This window comes from Mustelus asterias, chromosome 26 (assembly GCF_964213995.1).
Source record: "Mustelus asterias chromosome 26, sMusAst1.hap1.1, whole genome shotgun sequence".
Taxonomy (NCBI): domain Eukaryota; kingdom Metazoa; phylum Chordata; class Chondrichthyes; order Carcharhiniformes; family Triakidae; genus Mustelus; species Mustelus asterias.
The window spans coordinates 9,712,703-9,738,686 of NC_135826.1; the positions used below are offsets into that span (position 1 = coordinate 9,712,703).

At 44.9% G+C, this 25,984-nt stretch overlaps 1 protein-coding gene across 1 annotated transcript in view; it reads right to left on the reverse strand.

The window, feature by feature from the left end:
* Positions 1–25,984, reverse strand: part of fsd1 (fibronectin type III and SPRY domain containing 1) — a 60,751-nt gene that overhangs the window by 12,790 nt on the left and 21,977 nt on the right. The window contains exons 5-9 of the mRNA XM_078198755.1: positions 25,274–25,296; positions 17,500–17,621; positions 13,572–13,781; positions 8,892–8,990; positions 1,539–1,698 (exon numbers count right to left, since the gene is read on the reverse strand). Of these exons, the coding sequence (XP_078054881.1) occupies positions 1,539–1,698; positions 8,892–8,990; positions 13,572–13,781; positions 17,500–17,621; positions 25,274–25,296 (614 nt within the window). The remainder of the gene's footprint in view (positions 1–1,538; positions 1,699–8,891; positions 8,991–13,571; positions 13,782–17,499; positions 17,622–25,273; positions 25,297–25,984) is intronic.

A 25,984-nucleotide genomic window follows, 5' to 3' on the forward strand; every position in this document is an offset into this window, starting at 1 on the left:
GAATTATAAGCAAAGCTAATGAAAACTGCATTAAAATACAGGAATGAGCAGAAATAAAAATTACTTTGAAAAGGGAATGCAGCCTGGACAACACAAACAAACGCAGCATGTAGCAAAGCAAGGAGAATTCTGTTCGCCAACAATTTATCATTCGGTGATTATTCTTGGCTATTAATGATGTGGTGCAAAAGTGTGTATTTTAACTCAAATTGTGTGCAGTTCCCCATAGTGATGCTAGGGTTGTCACAGAGCCGCCCCAAGAACTCTAGGAATGCAAAAAGATAGTTTCCTATATTTCACAAAACTCTTCTGTTTTGCTCAACGTTCAAGTTATTGGAGCAATCCACCAGGCGGCACAGTTGTTAGCACTGCTGCCTCACAGCGCTAAGGACCTGGGTTCAATTTCCTGTTTGGGTCACTGTCTGTGTGGAGTTTGCATGTTCGCCCCATGTCTGCATGGGTTTCTTCCAGGTACTCCGGCTTCCTCCCACAGTCCAAAGATGTGCGGGTTAGGTAGATTGGCCATACTAAATTGACCTTAGATTCGGGGGAGGATTAGCAGGGTAAATATGTGGGGTTACGGGGATAGGGTGGGACTGTTATCAGTGCAGGCTCGATGGGCTGAATGGCCTCCTTCTGTACTGTAGGGATTCTACTTATTACAAGTCTGAGAGAAAAGGAACAGAAAGATATGATGATAGGTTTAGATGAAAGAGTATGAGGAGACTCTCCCTCTCCCTTCCCTCCCCCCCCACCCCCTCCATGGTGTTTCAGGGTGACGGGAGGCAGTGGGCTGTTGGCTGGCTGTCAATGGGATTTCCCACTGAATGCAACCCACGCCACTGGGAAACCCACAGCAGGGGCAGTGTACTGTCGGCAGGACCATAAGATCCCGCCAATGGGAAGGTGGGAAAATCCCACCGCTTATGTAAAATCATGGAGTCCAGCAAGGCACGTATAAAAGAAGTTTTAAGTTTATTTATTAGCGTCACAAGTCGGCTTACATTAACACTGCAATGAAGTTGCTGCGAAAATCTCCTAGTCGCCACACTCCGGCCCCTGTTTGAGTACACTGAGGGAGAATTTAACATGGCCAATGTACTAACCAGCATGTCTTTCAGACTGTGGGAGGAAACCGGAGCACCCGGAGGAAACCCACACAGACACGGGGAGAATGTGCAAACTCCACACAGACAGTGACCCAAGCCAGGAATTGAACCCGGGTCCCTGGCGCTGTGGGGCAGCAGCGCTAACCACTGTGCCGCCCCGCCACTTGTGTAGAATGATGGAGTACTGCAAGCAACATATAAAAAGAATAACAATACACCAAATTGAACATAGAATAACTCCCTTTCCTTCCCCTGGCTCTGTACAATCCGTTTGAATTTGCTGTTCTGGAATAGGACATGTCATTTAGGCTTCATACAACAACCAGCTGGATGTAGCCTGGGGTGGGAGGCCTGTAGTTTGGACACCTTCCACGGGAGGGGCCTGTGATACATTCACCCTCATCTTGACCTTTAACTGCAGATTTGTACCTTGCGGGGGAATTAGCCGGCGAAGCTGTCCTACTTCGGTTCTCCTTTCCTCGGACTTTGATTTCCTGCACCTTTCCCCCGGATGCATCCCATTCCACACTGTGGTCCTCCACTTTCAGATTCTGGTGGGCTGTAGCAGCATCCAAACTGAAATTAAAGGCTGTGGAGAAAACATGAGCAAGTAGCATTGATCCTCGGAGCAGAACTCTCATAATTCACGATCAGAAAAGAACTGCACCTGAAGAGCTAATCAAAATATTTTAATTAAAAAGCTACAACTTAATATGTTTTCTAGCTTTACTTTTTGGAATTGAATAATCCTCTGCAATATCTTCATCCTCTACAATTCCTTTCTTCACCCTAATGGTTCTACCCACACTTTAATTCATAGAATCCCTGCAGTGCAGAAGAGGCCATTTGGTCCATCAAGTCTACACTGACTCTCTGACAGTGTCTTACCCAGGCCCTCTATCTCTGTAACCCCACACATTACCCATGGCTAATCCATTTAACCTACACATCTTTGGACATTAAAGGGCAATTTAGCGTAGCCAATCCACCTAACCCGCACATCTTTGAACTGTGGGAGGAAACCAGAGCAGCCAGAGGAATCTCACGCAGACACGGGGGAGAATGTGCAAATTCAACACAGACAGGCACCCAAGTCTGGAATTGAACGACGTGATTGCATTGGAGGGTGTGCAGAGTAGATTCACCAGGATGCTGCCTGGGATGGAACATTTAAGTTATAAAGAGAGGTTGGATAGGCTTAGGTTGTTGTCATTGGAGCAGAGAAGACTGAGGGAGCAGAGAAGACCTGATCGAGGTGTACAAGCTTATGAGGGACATGGACAGAGTGGATAAGGAGCAGCTGCTCTCCTTAGTTGAAGGGTCAGTCACGAGGGGACATAGGTTCAAAGTGAGGGGCAGGAGGTTTAGAGGGGGGGGGGGGGGGGGGGGGAGGGGGGAGATGTGAGGAAAAACCTTTTTACTCAGAGCCTGATGATGGTCTGGAATGTGCTGCCTGGGAGGGTGGTAGAAGCTGGGTGCCTCACATCCTTTAAAAAGTACCTGGGTGAGCACATGGCGCATCATAACATTCAAGGCTATGGGCCAAGTGCTGGTAAATGGGATTAGGCGGGAGGTCGGGTTTATCACATGTGTCGGTACAGACTCGATGGACTGAAGGGCCTCTTCTGCACTGTATGATTCCATGAACCTGGATCCCTGGAGCTGAGAGACAGCACTGCTAACCACTCATACTACACGGACCAGATTTCTCCAATGTTGTACGCTCCACCAGCGCTGCCAGTGAGAACGGAGAATTTGGCGCTCAGCCAAATCTCCATTTGCAGCAGCGGGCCTGGAGAATCCCAACCGTGGACATTGTCAGAAAATCCTGGCCAAAGATTCCAATTATGATCAAATTGCGATTTCATTAATTCTACAATGGCTCTCTGTTGACCTACACGAAGGGTGCCCACAAAGATCTAACAGGCTCTCTGGTGTGAAGTTCGCCTTTCCTGACATTCATTTGATTCTGGTGCCAAGTATTGGCAATCCCAGGCATCCAGCAAAAGTGATATTGTTAAGTAGGCTAAGTAGCCAATCAGATTGAGGAATTCCCACAGACAACAAACCAGGGAGCAAAAGGCATTGATTAACCTTTATTTTCAACTCATTTTACAGAGAGCAAGGTAAGTGATTGGGACACACATATGCCGGATCAAGGTAGAAGCTGAAATATCAAAATGACCCCTTTTAATGTTCATTATAAGGGATAAACCTTTCAGAACTGAGGTAAGAATCATAAAATCTATCATAGAATCCCTAGTACAGAAGGAGACCATTCGACCCATCGAGCCTGCACCGACCACAATCCCACCCAGGCCCTATCTCTGAAACCCGACGTATTTACCCTTCTAATGCCCCTGACACTAAGGGGCAATTTAGTGTGGCCAATCCACCAGCTCGCACATCTTTGGACTGTGGGAGGAAATTCATGCAGAAACAGGGAGAATGTGAAAACTCCACACAGACAGTGACCCAAGCCGGGATTCGAACCCAGGTCCCTGGCGCTGTGAGGCAGCAGTGCTAATCACTGCACCACCACGCCGTAAGGAGAAATTTCTTCACCCAAAGGGAGGTGAATTCACTACCACAGAAATTAGTTGAGGCCAAAACATTGCCTAATTTCAAGAAGAAATTAGATATAGTTCTTGGGGCGAAAGGGATCAAGAGATATGGGGGCAAGGGGAGGTGGGGAGATCAGGTTATTGAATTTGATGGTCAGCCATGATCAAAATGAATGGCAGAGCAGGCTCCTCCTGCTCCGTTTCTATATCAAAAACTTAAGAATTCCATAGGTCAATGGCTAGAAGTAAAAACAGTAAGAAGTCTCACAACACCAGGTTAAAGTCCAACAGGTTTATTTGGTAGCAAATACCATACTGGCAGCGCTGGTAACCATAAGGTTACTGATAATGTGACATAAATCCAACATCCTGGTTTAGGCCGTCCTCATGTGTGCGGAACTTGGCTATCCGTTTCTGCTCAGCGACTCTGCGCTGTCGTGTGTCGTGAAGGCCGCCTTGGAGAACGCTTACCTGAAGATCCAAGGCTGAATGCCCGTGACTGCTTATCAGTAACCCCCACAGCTTGCCCCTGGTCTTGCATAATCTCACCAGCTGTTCTGTCTGGAGACAATACACATCTCTTTAACCTGTGTTTAATGTTCCCTCCAACCACATTATCTGTACCTTTTAAGACCTTGCTGGCTGTAGAGATTTGCATTCTAATTAGTATTCTGTAACTTGATTTCTGTGTACTGTTGGAGAACAGATAACCACTCCATCTGATGAAGGTGCAGCACGCTCTGAAAGCTTATGGTATTTGCTACCAAATAAACCTGTTGGACTTTAACCTGGTGTTGTGAGACTTCTTACTGTGCTTGCCCCAGTCCAACGCCGGCATCTCCACATCATTAGAAGTAAAAATACAGAGGTATACATTTGCAAGTAAGTGCAAAAGTTAGAGTCGCTCTATGGGGAACTTAATAGACCGGAATAGTAAGTAGTACAAAGGACAGAGAGGTGTAAGAGTTTTTAATAGTATGTTCAGAAGAATTTTCTAGATTAGTACATTTCAGCCCAACGAGGAAGAGGTATTAACAGAAAATGCTGGAAAATTTCAGCTGGTCTGACAGCATCTGTGGAGGGAGAATAGAGCCAAAGTTTTGAGTCGGGATGAGCCTTCGTCATGAGGTTAAAATGGCAGGTGTTGCACCTTCTGTGATTGCATGGGAAGGAGCTGTGGGCAGGGGGTGAGGCATTGGGTGTGATGGAGGATTGGACCAGGGTATCCCAGAGGAAACGTTCCCTGTGGAATGCTGACAGGGGGAGTGAAGGCAAGATGTGTTTGGTGGTGGCGTCATGCTGGAGTTGGCAGAAGATGATCCTTTGAAGGTGGACGCTGGTGGGGTGAAAAATGAGGACAAGGGGGACCCTTTCCTGGTTCTTTACCTCCTCCTTGCTCACCATCCAAGGGCCGAAACACTCATTTCAGGTGAAGCAGCGTTTCATGTGCATCTCCTTTAATCTGGTCTATTGCATTCGCTGCTCCCAATGCAGTCTACTCTACATCGAGGGGACCAAACGCAGGCTGGGTGAACACTTTGCTGAACACCTTCAGTCTGTCTGCAAGCAGGACCCAGGCCTTCCTGTCGCTTGCCATTTCAACACAGCATCCTGCTCTCCTGTCCACATGTCCGTCCTTGGCCTGTCGCATTGTTCCAGTGAAACCCAACACAAACTGGAGGGACAGCACCTCATCTTCCAATTAGGCACTTTTCAGCCTTCTGGACTGAACACTGAGTTCAACAACTTCAGAGCATGAACTTCCCCCCCCTTCATCGCATTTCCATTTATTTATTATTTTAATTTCATTTTTCCACTTTAAAAAAAAAATCTCACTTTCTATCTTTTTCCCCCACAACGGTTTCCCCTCCTCCACCCCCGAGGGACGTCCATGCGTTGCACAGCTCAGAGCATCCTTTGACACTCTGCTTACCTTTGTTCTGCCATTTACACATTCTGATCATTAATGGCTGCTCAGCATCCTTCTTAGACACGATCACCACCATTTACATTCATAGAATCATAGAGCGCAAAAGAGGCCCTTCAAGTCTGCACTGATACATTAGAAACACCTGAACTCCCACCTAATCCCATCTGTCAGCACTTGGCCCATACCTCGAGTGTTAATTTCCTTTGTCTGTGGCATCTTTGTCAATCCTCCACCAACCCCTCAACCTAACAGTGTAAATATCATCCTATATTCTATCGTCTTCAGCTCTGATAAAGGGTCATCCAGACTCAAAACGTGTTCTCGCTGCACAGATGCTGTCAGACCTGCTGAGATTTTCCAGCATTTTCTGTTTATGTTTCAGATTCCAGCACCTGTAGCAATTCGCTTTTATCAGACAAAGAAGCATTGTTGGATTTGGTTCGGAGGAACGGGTTCTCGAACTCTTAGTGTTTGTAATATAGTTCTGTCTGTTTAGGGGTTGTGGACACATGAGGGCGAGACGATAGGAGGGCCTCTAGATTTATGGGGAGTTTTATCTTTAAAACAATGAAGTATCAGCAGGTGGGCAGTAAGGTTATGTTGGCTATGGAAAAGGGTAAAGAGCAATCATAGATCCTACATAGAATCCTTCAGTACAGAAGGAGGCCATTCGGCCCATCAAGACTACACCAACCCCAATACCACCCAGGCCCTATCCCCATGCATTTACCCTAGCTAATCCCCCTGACACTAAAGGGCAATTTAACATGGCCACTCCACCTAACCCGCACATCTTTGGACTGTGGGAGGAAACCAGGGCACCCGGAGGAAACCCACGCAGACACGGGGAGAATGTGCAAACTCCACACAGACAGTCACCCAAACCAAAGTGCTGACCACTGTGCCGCCCTGATCTCCAGGAAGAATAATTAACTTGGGGAGGGCCAAGCTCAAAGGGGTGAGAACGGAACTGGCCCAGATAAATTGGAAATCAAAGATTAGCAGGTGAAACTGTAATGCAACAATGGGGGCTGCCTTTAAAAAAGGCGAGCTATTTTGAGTGCTGTCAAGGTATATTCCCATGAGAGGGAAAGGTAGGGCAAAGAAATCCAGTGCTTACTAGCGCTCGAAAGTGATAAGAGGGCAAGATGAAGCAGAATAATCATGCACATGTCAGACATTCGATGGATAATAGAACTAAAATAATAGAAGACTCAGAAGTGAAGTGAAAAAAGAAATGAGAGGAGCAAAGAGGAGAAGAGACTGGAAGCTCCGTCCGCGTGGGTCCCCCCCCCCTCCCCCCCTCCCACATTCCAAAGATGTGCGGGTTAGGTTGATGCTAAATTGACCCTAGTGTCAGGGGGCTTAGCAAGGTAAATGTGTGGGGTTACGGGAATAGGGCCTGGGTGGGATTGTGGCATGTATAGACTCAATGAGCCGAATGGTCTCCTTCTGTACTGTGGGGATTCTATGCTTCTAACATAATAAGTTTTCTAAAGGCACATAAATAGTAAAAAGGAGTGGAGTCGATTATAGGTCCAAAACGGAATTTACACATAGTGGCTGAGATACTAAATGAGTACTTTGCATCCGTCTTTAGCAAAGAAGAAGATATTGCCCAAGTAATAGTGAAAGGGGAGGTAGTGGAGACATTTAAAAAACTAAAATTTGATTAAAACGATTGTACTGGACAAACTGACAGATAAGTTAACCTGGCTGAATGAGATGCATCACAGAATACTGACGGAAAGCAAGGGTGGAAATCGTGGAGGTGTTGGCCATAGTTTACCAATCTTCCTTGGGTACGGCCAGAGGACTGGAGAATCTCAATGCTGCATACTTGTTCATAAAATAGTGCAAGGACGAGCCCAGCAATGACAAACTGGTCCATTGACGCTCACTTAGAATGGTTGAGAGATGAATGCTGATTAACTAAAAAAGAAAGCCAGCATGGGTTTCTTTAGGGCAAGTTGTGTTTAACTAATTAAATTGAGATTTTTTGAAGCGATAACAGAGAGGCAGGATGGTGGCAATGCAGTTGATGCAGTGTACATGGCCTTCCAAAAGACCATCAAAATATCACATAACAAGCTTGAGAGCAAAATTAGAGCTCATGAAATAAAAAGGAACGGGAGCTGCATGGATTTGAAACTGGCAGAAAACTAACATTTTAAAATTTATTTATGTCTTAGGGTCACAAGTAGGCTTACATTAACACTGCAATGAAGTTACTGTGACAATCCCCCGGTTGCCACACTCCGGCGCCTGTTTGGGTACACCGAGGGAGAATTTAGCATGGCCAATGTACCTAACCAAAACGTCTTTCAGACTGTGGGAAGAAACCAGAGGAAACCCAAACAGAATTGGGGAGAACGTGCAGACTCCACATGGGGCGGGGGGGGGGGGGGGGGGGGGGGAGGGGGGAATTGCCAACTGTGAGGAGCAGAGTGTTAAATTTTAAAAGGGGCAGTAGAGCCTGGTAGAACAGGTGGAATAAATAGCAGATGAAATTTAATGGAGACATGTGAAGTGACCCATTTTGGTAGAAGAACATGGAGGGACTCATTAACACTACCAGAGAGTGGTGAATCTTTGGAACTCTCTTCCCCAGAGGGTTGTGGAAACTCAATCATTGAGCATATTTAAGACATAATTTCTGGATACTAGTGACATCCAGGGATATGGGGATAGTGAGGAAAGATGGCATAGAGGTAGAGGATCAGCCATGACCTGCTTGAATGGAGGAGTGGGCTGAATGGCCTACTGCTGTTTCTAAAGGGGCCTGGAGGTAAATGTGAACAAAGCGTTGAAGGTGGCACAGCAGCTTAAGTGACTAACAGAAGGCATACAGGACCCGGAGCTTTATAGTAATAAGTCTCTCAACACTAGGTTAAAGTCCAACAGGTTTATTTGGAATCACGCACTCGGAGCGCTGATCCTTCATCAGGTGGGTGGAGATAGGTAGGTTCACCTGATGAAGGAGCAGCGCTCCAAAAGATCATGATTCTAAATAAACCAGCTGGATTTTAACCTGGTGTTGCGAGACTTCTTACTGTGCCCACCCCAGTCCAATGCTGGCATTTCCACATCTGAGCTTTACAAATAAGGGACAACCATATAAAAGCAAGGAAGTTTAAGCTATCTTAACTACATGGGCTAAAATTAGCAGTGCACCGAGCTAAATGGTCTAAGAGCAGCAAGTTGAGGTGACCATGTGGATAGTAATTCTTTAACAAACACATGAAAATCAAGTTATTGTTGCAAATGAAGCAGGGTAGCTTTACAAACCACTGGTCTCCAGTGTGACAGGTTCCGCAAACTCTCCAGCCACAGCTTTGTTGCAAGCTTTCACCCGGAAGTTGATGAATTTGGTGTCAAATTTTAACCCTGTAAAGCAGATCGAGAAACTTTAGGTCACAAATCATTTTCATTAACAAGGAAGTCAAACATTTCTGATAACCCAAGTGAATCAATGCCCTTCCTAGCGTGGGACTTGGCCTGATCATGGCGATCCCTAACACTGCCCGTGTTTATACAAACCTTGTATACAAACCTTCAATTTGTATAATTTGTATTCTTTTATGGGACGCAGGCTTCACTCCCAGGCTAGTAGTGGTCTCCAATTGCCTTTGAGAGCAGTATTTTTTTTTATTCATTTGTGGGACATGGGCATCGCTGGTTGGCCAGTATTTATTGCCCATCCCTAGTCACCCTTGAACTGAGTGGCTTGCTAGGCCATGTCAGAGGGCAATTGAGAGTCACCCACATTGCTGTGGCTTTGGAATCACGTGTAGGCCAGACCAGGTAAGGACGGCAGATTTCCTTCTCTAAAGGACATGAGTGAACCAGATGGGTTTTTTCGACAATCAACAATGGTTTCATGATCATCAGTAGATTTTTAATTCCAGATTTTTTTAATTGAATTCAAATTCCCACCCCCTGCGTGGCAGGATTCGAACCTGACTCCCCAGAACATTAGTTGAGTTTCTGGATTAATAGTCTAGTGACAAAGATGCAAAAGCCTGAGGTCATGTAATAACCAACTCAAGAACAGCTTCTTCCCTGCTGCCATCAGACTGGTGAATGGATCTACCTCATATTAAGTTGATCTTTCTCTACACCCTAGTTATGACTGTAACACTACATTCTGCACTCTCTACTTTCATTCCCTATGTACAGCATGCTTTGTCTGTATAGGGCGCAAGAAACAATGCTTTACTCTGTATACTAATCGACGTGACAATAATAAATCAAAACCACTAGACCATCACCTTCCCTAGAAGTCAACCACATTGTTATGGACCTGAATCACACGAACTGAATTTTTTAAAAAAACAACATGATCATTGTCATGATAACTATTACTGAGACTAGCTTTATATTCCAGACTTCATTTTTATTTAAACTGAATTGAAATTCCACCAGCTTCCATGGCAGGATTTGAACCCGGTGTCCCAGAGCATTAGCTGAGCTTCTGAATTAGCAGCTCAGTGACTTTACCACTATGCCACCATCCCACTCATTGGTACAGTTGCTTTCAGCATAAGAAAGGAAAACCAGGCAGTTATCAGAATGCTTTTCACTGATAGGTGGCAGCAGTTTAGGGCCAGTTCGGGACCCGTCCCCTATTGCTCAATCATCAGAAGGCTGGTACTTACTACCTTGGTTCACATTTGAAGGTATTTTATCTTCTGATGCAAGGGCCTGTGGAACAGTACCCTGGCACTGGCTTTACAACAGAAAGCACGGAAACTGTACAAGTCATTATACAACAATCTGCGGTCCCTATCTGCTTTAAGACGACCACCATTATCCCGGTACTTAAGAAAAACCAAGCAGTGTGCCTTAACGACTAATCGGCCAGGGCTCTGACATCCATCATTATGAAGTGCTTCGAAAGGCTAGTCATGGCACAAATCAATTCCAGTCTCCCGGACTACCTGGATCCACTACAGTTTGTCTACCCCCGCAACAGGTCCACAGCAGACGCCATTTCCCTGACCCTGCACTCAACCTTGGAACACCTAGATAACAAGGACACCTATGTCAGACTATTTATTGACTACAGCTCAGCCTTCAACACTATTATTCCCACGAAGCTCATCTCCAAACTCCGTGGCCTGGGCCTCGGCTCCTCCCTCTGCGACTGGATCCTGAACTTCCCAACTCACAGATCATAATCAGTAAGGATAGGCAACAACACCTCCTTCACGATCATCCTCAACAACGATGCCCCACAAGGCTGTGTTCTCAGCCCCCTACTATACTCCTTATACACCCATGACTGTGTGGCCAAATTCCCCTCCAATTCGATTTTCAAGTTTGCTTGCTGATGACACCACCGTAATGGGACAGATCTCAAACAATGATGAGACAGAGTACAGGAATGAGATAGAGAATCTGGTGAACTGGTGTGGTGACAATAATCTCTCCCTCAATGTCAACAAAACAAAAGGAGATTGTCATCGACTTCAGGAAGCGTAAAGGAGAACATGCCCTTGTCTGCATCAACGGGGATGAAGTAGAAAGGGTCAAGAGCTTCAGGTTTTTAGGTGTCCAGATCACCAACAACCTGTCCTGGTCCCCCCATGCTGACACTATAGTTAAGAAAGCCCACCAACGCCTCTACTTTCGCAAATGACTGAGGAAATTTCACATGTCAGCTATGACTCTCACCAACGTTTACAGATGCACCATAGAAAGCGTTCTTTCTGGTTGTATCACAGCTTGATATGGCTCCTGCTCTGCCCAAGGTCGCAAGAAACTACAAAAGGTTGTGAACGTAGCCCAATCCATCACGCAAACCAGCCTCTCATCCATTGATTCGGTCTACACTTCCCGCTGCCTCGGCAAAGCAGCCAGCATAATCAAGGACCCCACACACACTCTCTTCCACCTTCTTCCGTCGGGAAAAAGATACAAAAGTCTGAGGTCATGTACCAACTGACTCAAAAACAGCTTCTTCCCTTCTGCTGTCAGACTTTTGAATGGACCTACCTTGCATTAAGTTGATCTTTCTCTACACCCTAGCTATGACTGTAACACTACATTCTGTGCTCTCTCCTTTCCTTCTCTATGAACGGTATGCTTTGTCCATATAGCGTGCAAGAAACAATACTTTTCACTGTATGTTAATACATGTGACAATAATAAATCAAATCAAAACTAAAGCAGGCTTTGCAAGTCTTTGTGTAAATTTTAATTTTAAAATCTTTGGATGCGCACATGAAGCAAACAGCGTATAAAACTTTTTAATGTTTATTGATGCTGTGTAATGTTTCCCTGATTGAAAACAGCAACAGGAGAAGTGGACTGGTCTTCTACTTGTTAAGGCCTCCCACCCATTGACTCTGTCTGCACTTCCCGCTGCCTCGGAAAAGCAACCAGTATAATCAAGGACCCCACGTACCCCGGATATACTCTCTTCAATTGGGAAAAAGATACAAAAGTCTGAGACCATGTACCAGCTGACTCAAGACAGCTTCTTCCCTGCTGCCATCAGACTTTGGAATAGACCTATATATTAAGTTAATCTTTCTTGTCACCCTATCAGTAACTGCAACACATCTCCCCCATGCACTTTATGAATGGTATACTTTGTTTGTATAGCGCAAGAGACAATACTATTCACTGTATCCCAATACACGTGACAATAATAAATCAAAACTAGTTCAATGAAGAATGGGCAATAAATAGTTGGCCTAAACTGCAGTAATGAATAAATAGAACAGAATCACATCTGGGGGGGGGGGGGGGGGGGGAAGAAAATTTAGTGCCCATTATTGGAAAAATGCAGCACATAAGAATTCAATTAACAACTGGATGAAAAGGTCTCTGTATCAAAAGGCATTAAGTTTAATGTTTCACAAGCACTTTACCAATGCCCCATAGAATAATGTTATATACATTTGTCATTTTCTTTTATAAGATATACTTGTAACATGCATTCTTCATGTCAAAGTAAAACTTGCATTTATATGGCACACTATCACATCAAAATGCTTCATACAATTACTTCTGAACTGCAGTCCCCCTGTCCCGACAATGGAGCAGCCAATTAGCATTCATTACAATGGGACAAGTGACCTGTTAATCTGGCCCTGATGGATGTTTGAAGCAGGAATGTTATCCAAGACACTGGGAGAATTCGCTGCTCTATAAATAATGTCACACAATCTTTCATGTCTATCTGACCTGGCAGCCAGCTCTTGAATTTAGCAGGTTAATCTGAAGCATTAACAGATTCAATAATGCACCATTCCCTGCTCTACACTGTTATGTCACATTAGGAGCTCAAATCCGTGGTTGGGTCTTAATTCCACAACTTTCTGACTCAAAAAGCATTGCCAATTCAGTCATCAAAGAAAAGTAAAATTGGTTTGGGGGAGGGGAGGGCCATAATTGCTAATCCAAGAGTGACAGCAACATCACCTCTGAATCAATAGGTCACAGGTTCAAGCTCCACAAATAGGAGTCAGGAGTGTGATGGAATACTCTCCACTTGTCTGGATGGGTGCAGCTCCAACAGCACTCACGAAGATTGACACCAGCCAGGACAAAGTAGCCCACTTGATTGGCACCCCTTGCACAAACATCCACTCCCTCTACCACCACAGTGGCAGCCACGTGCATCATCTACAAGATGCACTGCAGGAATTCACCAAGGCTCTTTAGGCAACACCTTCCAAACACATGACCGCTACCATCTGGATTGACAAGGACAGCAGATACCTGGGAACACCACCACCTGGAAGTTTCCCTCCAAGCCGCTCAACATCCTGACTTGGAAATATATCGCCGTTCCTTCACTGTCACTGGGTTGAAGTCCTAAAACACCCTATCTAACAGCACTATGGGTGTACCTACACCTCAGTGACTGCAGCGGTTCAAGAAGGCAGCTCACCACCACCTTCTCAAGGGCAATCAGGGATGGCTGCACTGTCAGAGGTTCCATCTTTCAGACTTTACCTGACAAGGTGAATTCCTGTTCCTTGATACCTTCTTTCACCATCCAAGGGTGCTCTTCCTTTAGCCGTGGGGGCCCTTCATAATTAGTTTTGCGATATTCCAAAATATAATGGTCAATCTTTCCATCATCTTCAGGCATTCTCCAGACCACGGTCACACAGTTGTCTGCTACCAGGCACTCAGACGCATCGATTTCCGGAACACTTGGTACTGATGACAAAAATACAGACAGACTAACTTGTACCTTGCACTGAGAATTTTGGAAATGACACAGTTCATAGGATCATAGAATAGAATCCAACAGTGCAGAAGGAGGCTATTTGGCCCATCAAGTCTGCACCGACCACAATCCCACCTAGGCCCTATCCCCATAACCCCATGTATTTACCCTAGCTAGTCCCCCGACACTAAGGAGCAACTTAGCATGGACAATCCACCTAACCCGCACATCTTTGGATTGTGGGAAGAAACCGGAGCACCTGGAGGAAATCCACACAGACACAGGAGAATGTGCAAACTCCACTCAGAAAATGAATAGAATCATAGAAACCCTACAGTACAGAAAGAGGCCATTTGGCCCATTGAGTCTGCACCGACCACAATCCCACCCAGGCCCTACCCCCATATCCCTACATATTTGCCCACTAATCCCTCTAACCTACACATCTCAGGACATTAAGGGCAATTTTTTTTTTTAGCATGGCCAATCAACTTAACCTGCACATCTTTGGACTGTGGGAGGAAACTGGAGCACCGGAAACCCACGCAGACACGAGGAGAATGTGCAAACTCCACACAGACAGTGACCCAAGCCGGGAATCGAACCCAGGTCCCTGGAGCTGTAAAGCAGCAGTGCTAACCACTGTGCTACCGTGCCGCCCTGCTGCAAGTAGTCTTTCTGCTGCAAGTCGTCTTAATCTTGAAGCTCAGACACTAAGCATCAGGACCAAGCAGTCATTAGACAATGCACCAGTAATATGGCTTACTGGATAGTGATTAGGAGTCAGAACCTCACTAGCCTAGCCACACTGAGGCCAATTATAGCACTCCACGGCCACTCCAATAGAAATCTCCGAATTCAATCGAGTCCAAAAATTGAACATGGAATCAAGATGGTCTTCATGGCTCAGTTGCGCGCCCAGACCAAGCTGTGTCTCCCCAAACATCCCCTATGGTATCCTTGTCAAGCTATGGCACTTCCATGCCCATTCACCCACGAATGTATACAACCAATTAACTCTACAGTTAAAATAAGACACATTTTAAAAAACCCATTCATTGATAACTTTACACTTTCTTAAAAAAAAACACGCCAATATAAATATCAATCATCCAGGCCCTTTATAGTTTCAACAGTTGAAATTGCAGGCACTTTAAATAAACATTGGGCAACTGACAGCATAGATCAGAGAACCAGAACTGTCAATCAAGCAATAGTTTCTGTGGCAGCCAGGTGTGTCAACAGGCTAATGGATGTCTGGACTCTCAGCCAAGTCTCATTATGTATTCTTGGCTAAGAGCCCAGGCATCCATTGCAGTATTTTATGTCATTGAATACTTTCTCCCAAGAGAGGCAGCTGAGCCAGGAACTTTCCCCTAAACCTACTACCTATTGAGGATGAAACTCCAGCCCAATGCTGCTACGTGCGAGTCAACAGGGTTGACAGATAATCTGCTCCCATATTTTAGCCAATATTGTTCAGTGGTGTCTAAAGTTTATTTATCATTATCACAAGTAGGCTTACACTAACACTGCAATGAAGTTACTGTGAAAATCCCCTAGTTGCCACACTCCGGCGCCTGTTCGGGTACACTGAGGGTGAATTTAGCATGGCCAACGCACCTAACCAGCACGTCTTTCGGACTGTGGGAGAAGTGGGAGAAGGATGTGTAGATAGTTTGGGTCAGGCTGAGATCAAAGAGGTGGTATGGGGTTCTTGAGAAACATTAAGGTAGACAAGTTCCCAGGGCCTGACGAGATAGACCCCAGAATACTGAGAGGGGCAAGGAGGAAATTGCTGGGGCTTTGAGAAAAATCTGTATATCCTCACTGGCTATAGAGGAGGTCCCAGAGGATTGGAGAATAGCCAATGATGTTCCTTTGTTTAAAGGAGGATAGCAAGAGTAATTACAGGCCGGTGAGCCTTGCGTCAGTGGTAAGGAAATTATTGGACAGGATTCTTTTGAGAAAAGATTTACTCCCACTTGGAAATAAATGGACGTATTAGCAAGAGGCAACATGGTTTTGTGAAGGGAAGGTCGTGTCTCACTAACTTGATCGCGTTTTTCGAAGAAGTGACGAAGATGATTGAAAAGGGAAGGGCAGTGGGTATTGTCTACATGGACATCACTAAAGCCTTTGACAAGGTCCCTCATGGCAGACTGGTACAGAAGGTGAAGTCGCACGGGATCAGTGGTGAGCTGGCAAGATGGATATTGAACTGGCTCGGTCATTGAAGACAGAGGGTAGCAGTGGAAGGATGCATTTCTGAATGGAGGGTTATGACACGCGGTGTTCCTCAGGGATGAGTGCTGGGATCTTTGCTGTTTATAATATACATATAAATGATTTGGAGGAAAATGTAACTGGTTTGATTAGCACGTTTGCGGACGACATAAAGGTTGATGGAATTGTGGATAGCGATTAGGATCGTCAGAGGATACAGCAAGATATAGGTCGGTTGGAAACTTGGGCAGAGAGATGGCAGATGGAGTTCAATCCAGACAAATGTGAGGTAATGCATTTTGGAAGGTCTAATACAGATGGGAAATATACAGTAAGTGGCAGAATCTTTAAGAGTATTAATAAGCAGAGGGATCCGGCAATACAGGTCACTGAAAGTGGCAACGCAGGTGGAGAAGATAGTCAAGAACGCATACGGCATGCTTGCCTTCATCAGCCGGGGCATTGAGTTTAAAAATTGGCAAGTCATGTTGCAGCTTTATAAAACCTTAGTTAGGCCGCACTTGGAATATAATGTACAATTCTGGTCGCCACACTACCAGAAGGATGTGGAGGCTTTGGAAAGGGTGCAGAAAAGATTTACCAGGATGTTGCCTGGTATGGAGGGCATTAGCTATGAGGAGACGTTGGAGAAACTTGGTTTTTTCTCACTGGAACGAAGGAGGTTGAGGGGTGACCTGATAGAAGTCTGCAAGATCATGAGGGGCATGGGCAGAGTGGATAGTCAGAAGCTTTTCTCCAGGGTGGAAGAGTCAATTATTAGGGGGCAAAGGTTTAAGGTGCGAGGGGCAAGGCTTAAAGGAGATGCACAAGGCAAGTTTTTTTTTTACACAGAGGGCGGTGGGTACCTGAAACTCGCTGCTGGGGGAGGTAGTGGAAGCAGATACAATAGTGACTTTTAAGGGGTGTCTTGACAAATACATGAATAGGATGGGAATAGAGGGATATAGTCCCCAGAAGAGTAGGGGGTTTTAGTTCAGTTGGGCATCATGGTTGGTGCAGGCTTGGAGGGCTAAAGACCCTGTTCCTGTGCTTTAATTTTCTTTGTTCTTTGAAACCGGAGCACCCGGAGGAAACCCATGCAGACACGGGGAGAATGTGCAGACTCCGCACAGTGACCCAAGCCGGGAATCGAACCTGAGTCCTTGGCGCTGTGAGGCAGCAGTGCTACCCACTGCGCCATCCTGCAGAACAAGTTGGTTTCTCCCCATCTTTCTTTGACCAAAAAGTGCTTTCCTACAAATCTTGAGTTTCAGAAATAAGCACAGATGAAGGAACCATTCAGCCCATCGAGTTTTCCCTTCATAGGAACTTACAATCACCACCTCACTGTCCTTGCCCCTCATGACAGTATCTAACTACCTCTTGAATGAGTTCAGAGTTGGTGCTAGTGAACAATTCAGAGAAGCTTGGGAATTTCCCAAGAGAAAGGGGAAAATAAGCATTTTTATTTTATTTCCCTACCTGGCAAGAACTTCAGTGAACGAAGAAGCCTTTGTTCTTGGGAGAAGTCGACCATTAGGTGGCTCATGTTGTCACTGGCCTTGGCCTTCAAGGACAGCCGAAAAGCTGGTGCCATGGTAACACTGCACAACAAACCCAAAAGCTGGCGTTATGAACAACTCAAATCAACTTTCCTTCCAAAGTTATTGGAAAACAGGTGAAACATTCACTGCCTAAATGGATGTGAGAAACAAAACCAAGTTAATGAACACCAACAACCGTATTGGGCAACCCTGAATAACAGCTCATGGGTCTCTCCCTAGACCTTTACAGCTGCAAACACTGTCCCTTCAGCCTCATCTCAAAGGGATAGAGGGAGGAAAGACCCATCAGGCCCATGTCTTTGAAAGTCCATGTTTCATCCATGTACTTAACTTATCATGAACGACACTTCATTTGGTTAATTTGCTTCCACGTACCATCGTGCAATCTACTGTATTTGGAATTCAACCCTGCCCATTCAAGTTCTTTCCCCAATTAATTTGATTTACTATTGTCACATGTATTAACATAGTGAAATGTATTGTTTCCTGCACGCTATACAGGCAAAACATACCGTTCATAGAGAAGGAAACAAGAGAGTGCAGAATACAGTGCTACAATTATAGCTAGGGTGTAGAGAAAAATCAACTTAATGCGAAGTAGGTCCATTCAAAAAAAAAAATAGGACTATTTCCCCGATTAGGAGACTGCTGTGTGCAAACCTGGAGAAATATCATTAGGACATTAAGATTTTCTTTGAACATTTCGCTATTGGATATAAAAATGTTGAAAATGGTAGAATGCTTGGCTGACAGACAAGCATCATCCAATTGGATAATAAGTCTTATTGCTTTCCAATTGGAGCAGGAAGGATGGATGTATTGGCTGAACAATGGCTGGTGTGTGGTAGTCAAACCTCCAGGAAGCAACCCTACCGTAAAAAGTTACACTGTGTTAGTCACAGAAATTCACCTCGTCAGGTAAAGTCTGAAAGATGGCACCTCTGAGTGCAGCCTTCCTTGCCCATCCCTGATTGCCCTTGAGAAGGTGGTGGTGAGCTGCCTTCTTGAACCGCTGCAGTCACTGAGGTGTAGGTAGACACACAGTGTTGTTAGAGAGTGTCCCAGGACTTTGACCCTGTGACAGTGAAGGAACGGCGATATATTGCCAAGTCAGGATGTTGAGTGGCATGGAGGGAAACTTCTAGGTGTTGTTGTTCCTGGGTATTTGCTGTCCTCGTCAATCCAGATGGTAGCAGTCATGTGTTTGGAAGGTGCTGTCTAAAGAGCCTTGGCGAGTTCCTGCCATGCATCTTGTAGATGATGCACATGGCTGTTACTGTGGTGTGGAGGGAGTGGATGTTTGTGCATGAGGTGCCAATCAGGTGGGAATATATTTTTAAAAAAAATACATTTCTGTGGGGCCTAAAAGTAGCGGAGCCGGTAGCACCCAAGTTATTTTGCTCAGTGCGAAAATCTTTTTCCCTTTCCCATTGTTGAAATGATCCCTTAAACAGGTAGATTAACTGGCAGAAGAGAGACTCAGGATACCAAAGGGGTCTTACTGAAATCAGCTCCATAAACAGTGTACAAGTGTATCGCCACTCCAATCACCTACACACCTTTCATTGAATATGACCTGTGCAATTTTACGGGAGCTTTGGTGTGTCATTTAAATTACATAGAGCTGTAATAAAATAGAATCCCTACAGTGCAGGAGGCGGCAATTCAACCCATCGAGTTTGCACTGACTCTCTGACATAACATCTTACCCAGGGCTACTCTCCAACCCTATCCCTGTAACCCCATGTATTTATCTCACTAATTCCCCTAACCTACATCTCTTGGAAAACTGAAACCAAAAGAGAAAATGCTGGAAAATCTCAGCATTTCTGGCAGTATGTGCAAGGAGAGAAAAGAGCTGACATTTCGAGTCCAGATGACTCTTTGTCAAAGCTTTGACAAAGATTTTCCAGCATTTTATCTTTTGAGAAAATTCTAGCATCCGCAGTCATTTGCTTTTATCTCTTGGAAAACTAATTGGAAATTTAGCATGGCCAATCTACCTAACTTGCACATCTTTGGATTGTGGGAGGAAACTGGAGCACCCAAAGGAAACCCACGCAGACACGGGGAGAATGTGCAAACTCCACCAAGACTGGAATCGAACCTCGGTCCCTGGCACTGTGAGGCAGCAGTATTAACCACTGTGCCACCCAACTATCCAGAGAAACTATCACATACAATGACCTAGTAGCTATAATTGCTGAGTCTCAATTAAAACGCCAAAGTGCTTCTAACCATTTGGAGGACCACAGTTGGGCACCAATCATAAAAGTAAGTCAAATCTAGATTATCTTTGCTGGGATCGAAGAAATTGTTTATTTCTTGAATTGGGTTTTGCTATGAAAAGACTACTTTATGGAGTTGTTGGATAGCAGTTCCAGAATTACACCAGGGCAAAAGAGGTTAAATGACGAGAAAAGATTGCATAGAATAGACTTGCATTCCCTGAAGAGAGAAGATTAAGGGCGAGATAATTGAGGTTTACGATGATTAAAGTATTGGATAGGGAAAGGATCTGATATTTCCTCTGGTGTAGGAGTTCAGAATGAACTTATAATTAGAGTGGGGTTGTTCAGGGGTGATGTTAGAAAGCAATTCCTTACACAAAATCTAGTGAGACTGCTGCCAAAAAGCTACTGAAGCTAGGTCAATGGAAAATTTCAAAACTAAGATTGATAGATCTTGGTTAGGCAAGGATATTAAGGCTGCATATGTAAGGAGATTCTGGACAGAAGTAGAAATAATAGGGTTATTGTAGTGGGAGACTTTAATTTTCCTCATATTGACTGGAAATCCCTTAGAGCTAGGGATCCGGATAGTGAAGAATTTGTTAAGTGTGTCCAGGAAGTTTCTTGGAACAATATGTAGATAGTCTGACTAGAGAGGGGGCTACACTATACCTGGTACTAGGGAATAAGCCCGGCCAGGTCATCAAAGTTGCAGCGGGGGAACATGTGGCGAACAATGACCACAATTCCCTAAGTTTTTGGATACTCATGGAAAAGGACAAGTGTTGTCTTAGGGTTAAGGTGCTAAATTGGGGGAACCGGATTTGGAGGCTGTTGTTTGGGAGGCATTTTGAGGGTAAATTCACATCTGGCACGTGGGAGTCTTTTAAGGAGCAGTTAACTGGAGTTCAGGACAGGCATGTGTCTGTGAAAAGGAAGGAACAGGAAAGGCAGGATTTGGAAACCGTGGATGACCAGGGAAATTGCGAGTCTAGTCAAAAAGGAAAGAGGTTGCATACATAATGTCTAGGCAAAACAGAGGAAGCACTTGAAGAATACAGGGAAAAGTAAAGAACTCAAACAGGGAGTTAGGAGGAAAAAAGGTCACAAAATGTCCTTGGCAGGCAGGATTAAGGAGAATTCCAAGGCATTTTATACATATATTAGGAACAAGAGGGTAGGTAGGGAAAGAGTTGGTCCACTCAAGGACAAAAGGAGGGAAATTATGCATAGAACCATAGGAAGTGGATGAGATCCTTAATGCGTACTTTGCATTGCTATTCACAAAGGACAGGGACACGTCGATAGATGGTGTCTTAAACACTCTAGAGCAATTCACCATTATGAGAGAGGAAGCGTTAGGTGTATTAAAAAGCATTAAGGTAGATAAATCCCCAGGACCAGATGGCATCTATCCCAGATTAAAGTAAAGTTAATCACAAGTAAGGCTTACATTAACACTGCAATGAGTTACTGTGAAAGTCCCCTAGTCGCCACAGTTGGCGCCGGTTCAGGTCAATGCACTTAACCAGCACGTCTTTCAGAATGTGGGAGGAAACCGGAGCACCCAGAGAAAACCCACGCAGACAGTGACCCAAGCCGGGAATTGAACCCGGGTCCCTGGCGCTGTGAAGCAGCAGTGCTAACCACTGTGCTATTGTGCCGCCCCAGATTACTGAGGGAGACAGGAGAGGAAATTGCTGGGCTTCTAACAGAAATCTTTGTTTCCTCATTTGCCACAGGTGAGGTCCCAGAGCATTGGAGGATAGCCAAAGTTGTCCCGTTATTTAAGAAGGGTAGCAGGGATAACCAGGGTAATTATAGGCCAGTGAGCTTGACGTCAGTGATAGTGAAATTGTTGGAGAAGATTCTTAGGGATAGGATCTATACACATTTGGAATTGAATGGTCTTATTAGCGACAGACAGCATGGGAGGTCATGTCTCACTAATTTGATTGCGTTTTTGAGGAGCTGACAAAAATGATTGACGAAGGAAGGGCCGTGAATGTTGTCTACATGGACTTTAGTATGCATTTGAGAAGGTCCCTCATGGCAGTGTGCAAAAGGTTAAATCACACAGGATCAAGGGTGAACTGGCTTGGCCACAGAAGAGGGTAGCGGTCGAAGGATGTTTTTCCTGAATGGAGGTCTGCAACTAGTGAAGTTCCACAGGAATCAGTGCTGGGACCTCTGTTGTTGTAATATATATAAATGACTGGGAAGAAAACATAGCTGGTCTGATTAGCAAGTTTGCGGATGATACTAAGATTCCTGGAGTTGTGGATAGTGATGAGGATTGTCAGAGAATACAGCAGGATACAGACAAGCTGGAAAATTGGGCTGAGAAATGGCAGCCGAAACTTAATCCGGACAAATGTGAGATGATGCATTTTGGTAGATCCAATTCAGGTGGGAGCTATAAATTAAATGGCAGAACCATCAGGAGCAGACGCACAGGTATCTGGGAATACAGGTCCACAGAAACTTATAAGTAGCAACACAGGAAAAAGTGGTGAAGAAAGCATATGGCTTGCTTGCCTTCATCGGCCAGGGCGTCGAGTATAAAAGTTGCAAATTATGTTACAGTTATATGAAACATTGGTTAGGCCACATTTGGAAAACTGTCCAATTCTAGTCGCCACACTACCAGGAGGACGTGGAGACTTTGGAGGGAATACAGAAACGGTTTACCAGGATGTTGCCCGGGATGAAGGGTATTAGCTATGAGTAGAGATTTAATAAACTGGGATTGTTCTCCCTGGAAATATGAAGGCTGAGGGTGACCTGATAGAAGTTTATAAAATTGTGAAGGGTATAGATAGGGTAAACAGTTGGAAGCTTTTTCCCAGGGCAAAAATGACAATTGCAAGGGGGCACAAATTCAAGGTAAGGGGGGAAAGGTTTAGTAGAGATGTGTGGGAAACGTTTTTTTTTACACAGAGGGTGGTGGGGGGCCTGGAATGCATCGCCAAGTGAGGTGGTTGAGGCAGACACATTAGCAATATTTAAGACTTACCTGGATAGACACATGAACGGGCCGGGAATAGAGGGATATAGGTGGTTGTTCGAGATAGGACAACATGATTGGCACAGGCATGGAGAGCCAAAGGGCCTGTTCCTGTGCTGTACTGTTCTTTGTTCTGTGTTACGGAACCAAGACAAGTAGTGGATGGCATGGTGGCACAGTGGTTAGCGCTGCTGCCATCACAGCGCCAGGGACCTGGGTTCGATTCATGGCTTAGGTCACTGCCTGTGCGGAGTCTGTACGATTTCCCCGTGTCTGCGTGGGTTTCCTCCGGGTGCTCCAGTGTCCTCCCAGAGTCTGAAAGATGTGCTGATTAGGTGCATTGGCCATGCTAAATTCTCCCTCGGTGTACCCGTACAAGCACCGGAGTGTGGCGACTAGGGGATTTTCACAGTAACTTCATTGCAGTGTTAATGTAAGCCTACTTGTGACTAATAAATAAAAACTTAGGTGAGCTGAGTGGCCTACTCCTGTTCTCACATTATTAAGGATTGCATAAATAGCAAAGATTCCACAAGAAGAGGCTACAGAAAAGATTTAAGGGAATGGTTCCAGGGATGATAGATTCCAAATACCTGGATAGGTTGGAGGAACTGGAGCTGTTCTCCTCAAGAGAAATAAAGTCAAGAGCAGATTTGATAGAGGTGTTCAAAAGCACAAGTGGTCTGGACAGATAGGGAGAGACTGTCCCCATTGGAAGAAAGATCGAGAACCAGACGACACTGATTTAAGGTTATTAGTCAAGGAACAAGAGGAAACACGAGCAATACCTTCTCATGTAACCAGTGGTTAGGATCTGGATTGTGCTGGTTGCAAGATCTATTCTGGCTATCAGAAGGAACTTTTACAATTATCGGAGGAAAAAAATATTTTTTCCTCCGATAATATTTTTTCCTCCGAAAAAAAAAACTTTTACAATTATCGGAGGAAAAAAATATTTGCAGGGCTACAGGGAAAAGGGTGAGCAGCACTTGCTGAGATGCTCTTGTGGAGAGATGGCAGGGGCACAATGGGTCAAATGGCCTCCTTCTGTGTTGTAACCATTCATAGAATCCCTGCAGAGCAGAAGGAAGCCATTCGGCCCATCGAATCTGCACCGACAACAACCCTACCCAGGCTCTATCTCAATAACCCCATGTATTTGCACTGCTAGTCCCTCTGACACTAAGGGGAAATTTAGCATGGCCAATTCACATCTTTGGACTGTGGGAGGAAACCCCGCACAGACATGGGGAGAACATGCAGACTCCGCGCAGACTGTTACCGAGGCCGGAATCGAACTTGGGCCCCTGGTGCTGAGAGGCAGCAGTGCTAAACCACTGCCGCCCCATACAAACAGATTTGTAAATACTTCTTGTATACATAGGCATTTGTCTGGCAGGACATTTTGGAATACCAAGAAATCTGTTCCCTACTACCCCCCAGACTGTCCAATTGCTTCAAAGCACTAGTACGAGAGACTTTGATTCTCCTGCGATGTGAGTATGCCAACATCCAAGAGTTTGCAGTCATACTGCAGGCTCTGTCTACCAGTTCAAACCTAATTACTTCCTTTAACTTGTAGTCACTAATCTGCATCAAAATCTTCATTGTAGATGTGTTCAACACATCAAAGCATGATTCAACAACTCTTTCCTTGGCCCTCAAATTCTTGTAATTATAAAGAGAATTTACTGGCAGTGGCTCCCAGTAAGTCAGTTGATTAAAAAAAAAGTCAGGAATGTTCTCCAGCGTAATGTCTAATGTATTATTCCCTATTAAAGTAGAACTGGGTCTCTTTAAGGAGGCAAAGTCCAACTGTTTAGGGAACACAAGATTCATGTCATAGTTCAATTGTTTGATTAGAAAGCATTTTGGAAAGAGGAAAGATGAAAATCATACAGTGTAGAAGGAGGCCATTCGGTCCATTGAGCCTGCACCGACCACATTCCCACCCTGGACCTATCCCCATAACCCCACGTATTTACCCCGCTAATCCCACTGACATTAAGGATTAATTTAGCATGACCAATCGACCTAACCCACACATCTTTGGAGTGTGGGAGGAAACCTACACAGACACGGGTCAAACGTGCAAACTCCACACAGACAATGACCCGAGACTGGAATTGAATCTGGGTCCTGGCGCTGTGAGGCAGCAGTGTGAACCACTGTGCCACCCGGGCTCGAAATAGGCTATGTTTCTGATTAAAGGTCAGTGGTACCCAGCATCAAGTGACTGCCTCACATCTGTGAAAATTAACTTCTGGAGATTACATACATTGTCGATCGGAAAACACATAGAATGGAGGCCCAGCAAAGGGTTAACTCTTAAGACAGGCAACACATGAGGCAGGTGGTTTAGTAAACACAGACAGGCCAAAGATTCATGCGGTCCTTAATTGAGGTTAGCTGGATACAAACATGCATTGTAATCAAAAAGTATTTTACAATACCTATCTTTAATCTGCTTGGCAGCCTTTGAAGCAGAGAGGAGAGAAGAGGCAGAAAGTCAAACATGCAAATAAGCACAATTGAACAAACTCCTGTTATGCAAATGCATTTTTTATATTTATTGCTGTCAAGTAAACCAGCCACAAGCAACACCCATGCAGCCAAGTGAAGCTGCAGGAGCTAGGCATTTTGGAATTAAAGCCATTCATTTTGTCTTGCAGTGGATATAGAAAGCATTCAAACAAAAGACAACATAAAATACAACAGCATAGAAACACAGTAATTGTAGAACTCCATGCCACAACCCACTGGTCCATAGCTTTGGTCGATTGCAACTCCATTCCAGGAAATTTGCCATTTCTAGACTGGCCAGTTTAGTTCATTCCCGAGCATTGTGACATGGGAACAAACACCATTAGCAATAGAAAATCGAGACTTACTGATACCAAAACCATTGAACAAGAACTGAAAGTGTTAAATGCTGTTTGTCGCCATCTATTTTCCTTTCCTTCCCAATTCTCTCGGTCCCATTTCTTAAGCAGTTTTTAAATCAATCACCTAAACATGCTGTGATGTGGAGATGCCAGCGTTGGACTGGAGTGGGCACAGTAATAAGTCTCACAACACCAGGTCGAAGTCCAACAGGTTTATCTGGAATCACGAGCTTTTGGAGCACTGCTCCTTCATCAGGTGAAGGATGAAGGAGCAGTGCT